This window comes from Drosophila ficusphila, unplaced genomic scaffold, assembly GCF_018152265.1.
Source record: "Drosophila ficusphila isolate 14025-0441.05 unplaced genomic scaffold, ASM1815226v1 contig_791, whole genome shotgun sequence".
Classification (NCBI taxonomy): Eukaryota; Metazoa; Arthropoda; class Insecta; order Diptera; family Drosophilidae; genus Drosophila; species Drosophila ficusphila.
Genome location: NW_025064737.1, coordinates 12,954,045 through 12,963,904, shown reverse-complemented (window position 1 = coordinate 12,963,904; position 9,860 = coordinate 12,954,045). Strand labels below are relative to the sequence as shown.

The following is a 9,860-nucleotide window of genomic DNA, read 5'->3' as shown; positions in this document are numbered from 1 at the left end:
ACAAACCAGGGCTGGCAAGTGCGGTAGCAACCAGGGATGCGAATGGTATCTAGTTCCAGTTCACAATTTGGCGGTTTTCTAACGGCCCCCTCATTTGTTTCAAATAAGCGCTCATTTTGCAAGCTAGTTGCAGAATTCTTAGAAAACCCAGCTCAAATAAATATCAAACACGAAATGTGAGCCTTTTACAAAGTAACTTATATTTGTAAAATTCAAAACGTTCTACTTATGTTATTAGTATTTGTGTTATTAACTGCGTTAATTAGGTCCATCATCACTCGAGCTCTTTTAGACGTTATGAGCATTCTTAAAGTGTCCGTAACTCTGCGGCATATACATACGTATAACAGTATAAGTAATTTAGCTTAGCAGCTTAGGTAAATTAAATAATGCACTAGACTTAAACTAGGTAAGTGTATGAAACAAAATACTAGATGTCCTTCAACTGCCATTGACGGCGTCCTCCGACTTCATCGTCGAGCTGGGGAGAAGTTCACCGCTGCCCAGAAGATCGGCACTGGATGCAGCTGGCGGCAGTTGAGGCTGGGGTACATTTACTGGGATCACAGGGACAAGCGGCACAGCCGCGGCTTCCATTCCCGGCGCGGTGCTAATTGTCCTGGCCAATGTCTTCTGCTGGCGCATCAGCTTCTCCTTCTCACGAGCCGCTTTCAGCTTCTCAAATTCATCGCCCTCATCTTCTTGGAGCTGCGCAGCCGCATTGGCCAGCACATCGTTGGAGAACCTCAAGTCCATGTTCTCCACTGCAAACACATAAGGTAAACGTCAGTAAAATACATTAATGGATCACTGAATAATCAATGAAGTAATACGCAACGTGCAACGTCTAGGAAATGGCTAGGACTAATTGCTAGGCGGTTACCAATATGAAGTTGGAGTTACGGGTTGTCGACTACCTACTTGACCAGTCAGAAATCAGTTCTGTGGTCTTACGTAGTTTCAAATTAATCAATTTAAAGGGCTAAGCTGGGGTTAGTACTCAACAATTATTTGAAGCATTGCTTCAATAAAAAAAAATTCATTCCAATTGTTTAAAAAATAATTAAAATATAACAAGAAAAATAAGTGTACTCAGGTGTGCTTGCATTTTAAATATTAGAATTCTAAATAATATTCTAAGTAAAGTTAGAAAAGTAATATGACTAGTTATTGTAATCATTATAAAAAGTTGTTATTTCGAAAAATGTAAATAATAATTTTCTTTTTGAACAGCGACAGAAGAAGTATTTGTTTCGGAACTTTTCTATTTTTAAATCAATATTTCTAGGAATATGAAAGCACACCCACATAAATGTATAAAAATAAAATGGAAAAAGGGGAAAAACCAGCAACGATTACGGAGAAAAGCAAGCTAAACAATTCGAACAAGGTAATGTGGCCAATGGATGTGAACTTTACCGGGCGTGACGAACCACCTGAAAACCTGCGGTGCATCGGGCCTCTCTTTGAAAAAAATTCACGAATTTGTTGAAAATGAAGATACACAAATGTTATAGAAATGAGTTTAAGAAGCGGTTTGGGCGATCAAATATCCGCATCCGCTAACCGGATGACCAAGAATGTCGAACTTACCCGTTTCCCGGCTGGCGGCCTTTTGGGGATCGTACAGGGACTTGGTGCTCTCGCCCACCGGCGAACTTGGAGCAGTGGCGGCATTGGACAACAGCAGCGGACTTCCACCCGCAGGAGCTGAAGTACTGAGCAGGCTATCCACTCCGCCGGGTGGGAATAAACTGGATTCGTACTGGGACTGGGCGCGATTGTAAGAGGGAGGACGTGCTGGTATATCCACGGGTTCCGAATGAGCTGGTGGTGGTGGCTGAAGTGGCACCGAATTCGCAGCATTCGAGGTCGAGGTTGGGGCAAAGATGTCCATGACATTCGGTCGCGGTTCATTGGCCCTCATCGATGTGATGGTGGCCTGTTCATCCACCTCCTCGATGACTTGCTGTGTGATTCTCAGACTTCCAGGTGGTTTTCCCGCCGATGTTGCCGAGCCCACAACTCCACCAGACAGACTTGCTGAACTGGCACTCGCTGGGAATTTGTAGGGCTGATCCTGACTGGGCGTGGCCGATCCCGGCCTGCTGTCATCGCGACTCAGAAAACGCTTGAGTGCCGATGCCACCGTATTCACACGGGACAAAGTTCCAGAAACGCTGACAAGCGAGGGCGATGAACCCAATCGCATTTTGCCATTTCCAGCCGAGAAGTGAATGCCACTGGCATCGTCAGCCTGGTTTAGGGAAAACGAATTTTATATTAGATACATATTTAAGAATAGTTAGTAGGTATTGATTTCTTAGTTCCACTGTGCCCGGATTACTTGAAATTATTGAGTGCTCTATTTTCAGTGCAGCAGAAAGCATTTGATAGTCGTGCAGTGCGAAGTGCTGTTAAAGGCCTTAGGCTGTAGACAGATATTTTAGGCAATTAGAATCAAAAGTTAGTAGTCACATTCTTAAAGCATAGAGAGACACAAACACCTTTTTGTAAATTATGGTTAAGCGGGAGACAGGCACAGTATTCTCAAAAATAATAAATATTAAATATATAGTATGTTAAGTATAAGTACCACAAACCCAATACGATTCAATGTTTATAATTCCTCTATTATAAATATATAAAAGTAATATCGAAGTATTATATAACACAAATAATATGATAATATATATTTTCAGAAGTAATATAAATGTGCCTTCCTAATAATTTTGAATTAACACGTTAAAGGATATATAATTGTTAAAAAAAATGCAATAAATATACTTAACAAATTAGTGCTGTTCATCTATTTGAAGTATAGTTATTTGATGAATAGATTGTTCGACATTAAGTCTTATCGGTTAATTGTTTAAATAAATACTTGAGCTTCTACTGTGCCTGCTCCTGATTGTAATTATTATACACAATTATGTACATCTAGATTAGGTCTTTATATATCTACCAAGCACCGCTGTGATTCAGAATGCCAATGAGCGAACTTTGATCCCACAAATGCAATGTTTTCTTTTCGTGTGAGACAAGAAAAAGAGGTTAGAAACTGTTGAATTTGATTTGGATTTTTGATTAGGCTTTGACTTGGATCAGATCGCAGGACAAGAGGTGATGAATTTTGTTAACCAATCGAGAGTCAGGTGCCAATGCTTTGTAAGGCTAGGGATTGCGGCCAACGTTCTGATTCTAACCTCCTCATCTGGCGAGCCCTTAGGAAAGTCATAAGTAACCGACTGGACACCGGCATCCGTAGCCGGAGCCGTAGTCGAAGTCGGATCTTGAGCTTGACCCGGACCCGGGGCCTTCGCATCCGCGGCGACGGCGGGATCACCACTAGCATTACCAACCATTTCATCGATGCGCACGGATGACATTGTCGATGGCATCGCGGCGTTTTTCGGCACCTCGATCTTGGCAGTGGACGGTTCCGGGTGATTCTCCCGGAATCTCTCGGCGGCTATAGTGTAAGGCAGCTCGTTGGGGAACACCTCGTCCCAGTATTGATCCTTCAGCAGCTCCGGATGTTCGTGGTGCATCTCGTCGACAATCAAATACGATACTTGCAGGTTGCGATCCACCATCCAGTTGACCTGTTAAATAGATTAATCATTTATACGTTCAAGACCATTAAAATGTTAACCAATAAATACCTCAAAATCATCATCATCCTCGCCAAAAGGATTGATTAGTGACTCGGCCACCTTGAGCCAACCCATGTAGAAGAAAAACTGCAGCGTTGTGAAGACCGGAAAGTATAGATCCACCTTGTTGAGGTAGGTGGTATTTCCAACCACCTTTCCATCGGTCCACTGCTGACCCATGCAGCAAGTCAGGAAATAGGAGTAGACCGCCAAGGTTACCACTTGGGTGTAGACCAAGGGAACACTTATCGTATCATAGCTGATGAGGAGTCCACATTGACCGCGGAATTTATTCAGTTCATCAATGATGGTCTTCACTGCAAAGTCATCACGAATGCGACCTTCTTTCCTGGCTCTGGTTATAATACTAGCTGCCCAAACGATGGGCAACCAGTGCTTCGAGGGTCTGGGAAAGGCCTTGTTCATCGTATCGATGATGGTCTTCTCATTTTCATTCAGCAGACCCGCTTCCACCAGATTGCTGAGGCCAGGAAAGCGCTTCTTTACCCTTGGGGAAACGTTCGCCAGGACCATTGTCAAACAAAGGCACACATATCGCATCACTGTACGTCGCATCATCCTTCCTCGTTCGTCCTGACCATGGATTATCGAGCTGACGAACACGGCAATGGGATCTGGCCAGGGAATGGAGGTGTACTGGTTCCACCAACGGGTCATCACAATCGAAACATAGAAACCCAGAACGAAGGACAGGGGTATGAGTTCTCTGTAACTATCACAGTACTGCACAATGGCCTCAAAAGTCCTGAAATTGTGTATTAAATTTATTAACATAATGTAGTTAAAGAGAGATCATAGAAGAGAAACTAAGTTGTTAAATTCATTAACACATTTAATTAAATTATTTTTTGTTGGTAGAAAGCTACTGATGTCTTCATTCTAAAAGCAAATTTCGAAACATGGCAATTTATTTAAAGTAAAAATATTTTAGTTTTAGTTTTACAAATTTGTCTTCTCATGTAAATAAATGTAAGTGCAAGCGTAACGACTTCCAAAGTAGCTTTGTTTTTCTATTTGCTTTTTTTGGGTAAATATAAGTAAAAGTTTACTATTTAAACTACACCTATTTACATAAGATAAGTGTAGGCTCAGGGAATATTTTATTATAGCTGTGGGTCAGCAAATATATATGGCTAACTTTGGCAAAAAACGAGGCGTAAACCAGTTAATGAATTCTACATTTCAAAGTTCTCTCTAGATCACTTAGTAAGTCTATCCAATACTCACTCTTTTTGCGCACTGTTGAGGCCGAAACGATACACCATATTGATCGCATAGTAAATGGTCAAGAAGGCCAGAAGATCTAGCCAGACCAGTTTGTAAATGCTTCCGCGCCATCTGAAAACAGTCAATGGGCATGTTAAAATTGAGAATAGCCAATTATTATACACTCGACTTCTTCGACATCAGCCTATATAAATAGAGCGTACACGTCAAACTAATCAGCATACAGCAAACACTGGCCCTTATCAGGCAATAACAATTATTTCTGCTATAGCTTTGTTCCAGATTCCCCACTTGACTTTCATATTTCACCTATTTTGACCAGCGGCACATTGTCTAAGGATGAAACGTCACGGTGAATTTAACCCGCTGATATGAACCGATAATTTTGGCCACTTGTTGTTGACACAAAACGTCATAAAATGTATTTGGAGCCCTCGAAATATAAACATTGTCTGCGGAAATATGCGACTGCCTTGACATGACGTCCAGACAATATTTATAAAGCTTATCAGTCGAATAAAGCGTGATATAATGAACAATCGAGCGATATCTTATAACCAAGAAGGAGGTCTAAACAAAAACAATATTTTACGATTCCTTTTCGGAAATTTTGAAAGAGGTTTTTATGTAGAAAAAACTAATGAATCATGACGGGGAGATTCCCTTCGACCACAAGGTGTTTGTATTGGTCATAGTTAACCGATATGGCTAACAGCAGCCTAATTAGATCATCAAACTATTTAAATGGCAGCCCCATTGATTACATTTCAGGCACAACGCTTATTATCAGCAATAAATGAATGGAGGAAATGCGTAGGGGGAAAACTGTATTTCCCCTCTTGGCTCTTCGTTATTAAATTATAATTCAGACAACAAGCCATGACAGATGTCGGAGTTATGAATACACGGGTCTAGATTACATATTACACACGGAGAAGAGGGCTTGGGGGAAAGTCTCGTGGCAATTGCAGTTTGCCTTATGAAGGAAAGTGGAAAAGTTCTGTAATTTGCATTCCCTGCAATTGTGTTTCTCAACTGGTTATCCCATCCAATTGTCCGATGTGTGTCAATGCTCTATAATTAGCAAACGGACTAACAATTTCACACTGTACTTCTATATCTGCCCATTGAGTTATATAGTGCGAAGTACTCGTACTCGTATGTATTGAATATAAGACTTTAACTTCACTCACCTGAGAAGCAATTTAAGAAAACAGCCAAAGCCGCGACAAGTGGCCACTTCACCTGTGTACGTAATTGTCATTTTTCTCTCCTGTTTTTATTCCACCTTGGAATTAGTTTGTTTGCAGTGCTCTTTATAGCCAAGATTGTGTTTTTTACTGCCTTATCACGTCCCATACATCGCTTTCTGTCGAAAATGAAAGTTTCACTCTTTACCTGGAACAAAATTAGATAGAACAGAATTTTTCAGAGAGCACAGGGTTATGTAATCGTAGGGGAAGTAGGGAGAATTACTCAAAACAGTACCAGGAATCGCTACAGTAACGCAATTTGAAATTCTAAAATCGATTTTTTTTCTCAATTAGACATGCGACGAAATGGTTGAAGGAAACCTGGCAGCGCGGAAAACAATTGTAGTGCATTTAACATTTAATAGAAATGCAACAGCGTCGGGCTGATTATATTAATTGCAGCAATTTATTTAGCCCCGATGCATGTTCAGTTATTTGTGTATATCTATCTGAAAAAAAACGCTCCAAGCTGAGAACTTTGCGTGTGGGCGATGTCAAAGTCATCGTTTGAGCATTTAGGCGGTCTCCATTTGATTTCGAGAGGTGTTTCTGGGGGTCAGCCTCCGGCGATTAGATACCAATTAATCGAGCAAAAAGACTCAAAGTTAAACAGCGATTGGCATCTAGTGAGTACTGTGAATTTCGGCGAATTCGTTGGGGAAGTACATAATGTAATGGAGCCCAAGATGACCTCATTGAGCTCTGTTTTCCTCGTATAAACTTTTGTTGATCTCCCACTGTAAACTGATGAATTTCCGCCACAAAGGAGAGACACAAAATGCGAGAATTTCTGCGAGCCGGTGAGCTAATGATCAAAAATCACACCACGAACTCGGCTCTGAGCTCAAATTATATTACCAAGACCAAATCGACTATGTGCCATGTGATCCCGGCCTTTCTGCCGGGGAGAACATGACATCATTTATCGGTCCGCTTATTTTAAATGGGTTTGCTAGGTATGCACAGCTCAAAAGCGATCGTGTATAATACACAGAAAAAAATATTAAATTATTGGTTTATCTACCAAAGAAATGGGATTACGTAAGTAAAAATCGCTTTTTAGGATAAAATAAATTGGTTTGTTTAATTTAAATTTTATATTTCAAAATTAAAACCACATTTTAAATATTGTCTTGTAGTGTTTCTCCATTTAAGCTTGATTTTTTTCTTTTTTGGCTCGTAAAAGTCACAAAACTACAATAAAATGACGTAGTTCAGTGATTATTAGTTTGCATTTGATTAGGCATTCAAGGTAACCCAAAGATTTCAAGGGTTCACTGTTTCCTGAGATTAGTTTATAATTATTTAAACACTAATTTCTTAGACTTTTGATTTATCACCCTTTTGCAATCGCTTGAAGCTGAAACAGCAAACTTCTGAGAGCGTTTTGAATGTTGGGTAAACAAAGACAACAGCGATAAGAATGAGACTTTCGACTGGATATATAGTAGGCATAAAACAAATAAGCTAATTTATCGTATATATACGAATGAAGCATGCAAGTAAACAGAAACAGACAAAAGAAAAGTAGTAGTATGTGATAAGTAAATAAGTAAAGGGAAACGTTACATAAGAATCTTATCAAGAGATAACATCTAATTAAAGGTCGTGAAACCTGAGGTGTAAAATCATTTCAAGAACAAATTCTAAAACTTTGACGATAGGTGTACAACTGGATTGCAGTAAATAAATTAGCTCTTGCCAAAAGTAACAAAGGCTGATCATTGTTTATTGTTTTTGTGTTCCAGTCTCAGAGATGTGGTTTAACCCCCTTTTAAATTACAGGGTACCCCCAATGCCAAACCCTTTGCGATATTTCATCAACCGAAAGTGGCACTCAAATAAGTGATATACGATCCAGTGTCACATTGCTGATTTCTTTGTTTATTGAGCAAACTTATCGATGCGTTGGCTTCGCGAGAACTGACCTCTTCTCCTGCTTTTATATAATGCATTTCGTTTATGTGACTCAACGAACTAAAATCGTCAACATTGTTGACCTATAAAGACAAATATATCGGTCATGTTAACAGACTTGCTGCCATTATCTTTCCCATTAGCATAATATTCAATATTCGTTACACTGTTTCAAACTTGACGACAACATTCGAAATCAAATGGGCGAGGTTAATGACTTTTTTGCCGAACATTTGGCTGGCGACTTTCGAGAGTTGTCAGTGGGCCAGAAAGGCGCGTGGCTAAATTTAAATTATTCTCGAATGAGAGCACATTGCATTTTATTTAAATTCTTGGCATTACAGACACTTGATGCAAAAAAAAGGTGAGCGATGGGGGGCAGTAGTTTAAAGTAGCTGTTGAATTTTGAAGAAAAAAAGTATAAGAGGTAATACTTCTTGCTTCATAAGATTTTATTACAGTGTGTAACTGTTAATATTTTTTGTTTATATAATACATTTCTCTATTTATATTTTTCTTCTCAAGGGTGACTGTTACTTATTATCATTTGTTTTCATTTTGATTTATGAGTTTTTCCACTTAGTAATTCCGGGGTGGAGTTTATTAATGGCTTCCTTTTGGTCACTCAAGTAATTTGCGTAGAGATTGCAGTTGCAAAACCAAAACGGATGAGTCACTGGGAATGAATGATACATATATCATATCTACTATATACTGCAGTACTTTGTGAATTTGAGCTTGTAATTTCGGGACCAGCAATCGATTTTAAAGTCGCTCGTCACGCGTTTGAAACTGATTTTAGTTGTTATTCCCAACGGTGGACTGTTATTAAATCGCGCCACGGTCACTAACACTTACGTCTATTCCGGCATGTTGTTGTTGCTTGGATTCACGGCACGCCAGCAGCAAGAACAATAAAGTTAACAAATTGGCAGGTAGCGAAAAATAAAGTTAGAAGGGCTAAAAACAAACACAACCACAGTCAACACACACAAAGAAAACCCGGCACGTTGTAGTTTTGGGTTTCATGTACGAGTATTTTCTTCACTTGGCCTTTATGCTTCACTATTTCGCGTCGTCGTCGTCGCCGCCGAACTTCTTACACAAACACATAGACAGACAGAGCGGCCATTCAACAAAAATCGCGTTATTATGGTTCTGCGTTACTAGTCTTCTTCTGCCACTATTTTTTTGGCCACTTCCGTGCTGAACGACCGCCTCTGTGAAACTGAGACACTGAGCCACTGACACTCTGTTGTGCGAAAATCGTACACTCAGTGTACAGCTGTGTTGAAAGTGAGTGCGAAAATCGGCGAGAGGGAGCGAAAAGAGCGAAAAACTGGTTGCCAGAGAGCCGCAGGCAGATAAGCCGAGCGCAGGGCGGGATTTGGGCGAAAAAGGGGTGGACTCGCATATGGAGCTGGCCAAGCGGAAGAAATAATATAATGAATCATATTACAACCTATAAATATATTTGAGAGATACATTTTTTTGTATCACTATCATTTTTAAGTATATTTTACGTAAGTATTTATCTATAATATAAGCAGCATACCTGCAATTTATGTGGGCGCCTAAATCAACACCTTTGTACTTCAGTCTCAAATTGATCTTAGGCTCTTAAAATGTAGCATACTTCCTGGCACCAAAAAAATCTAATTTTAATTTACAATTTCTATGGTTCTCTTGGTTCAATTGTCATGATTGTTGTCATCAATTGTCATTATACAAGATGTTAGATTCTGAATTTAAACCAATTATTCATCGGAGCAATAACTCTATCTGC

General features: G+C 39.8%; 1 protein-coding gene across 4 annotated transcripts; it reads right to left on the bottom strand.

The window, feature by feature from the left end:
* Positions 1-177: 177 nt before the first annotated feature.
* Positions 178-9,301, bottom strand: LOC108087314 (bestrophin-2). Of its 4 annotated transcripts, none has more exons than XM_017184636.1 (8): positions 8,933-9,301; positions 6,098-6,302; positions 4,905-5,015; positions 3,666-4,422; positions 3,207-3,605; positions 1,594-2,257; positions 1,420-1,464; positions 178-764 (listed from the first exon to the last, which is right to left on the bottom strand). In XM_017184636.1, the coding sequence occupies exons 2-8, from the start codon at positions 6,166-6,168 to the stop codon at positions 442-444; spliced, it is 2,370 nt and encodes a 789-aa protein (XP_017040125.1). In that variant the 5' UTR covers positions 6,169-6,302; positions 8,933-9,301; the 3' UTR covers positions 178-441. The 4 variants fall into 4 exon arrangements, with proteins under 4 accessions (XP_017040125.1, XP_017040127.1, XP_017040126.1 ...); XM_017184638.1 differs by having other exon boundaries at positions 3,363-3,605; XM_017184637.1 differs by lacking the exon at positions 1,420-1,464.
* Positions 9,302-9,860: the final 559 nt, after the last annotated feature.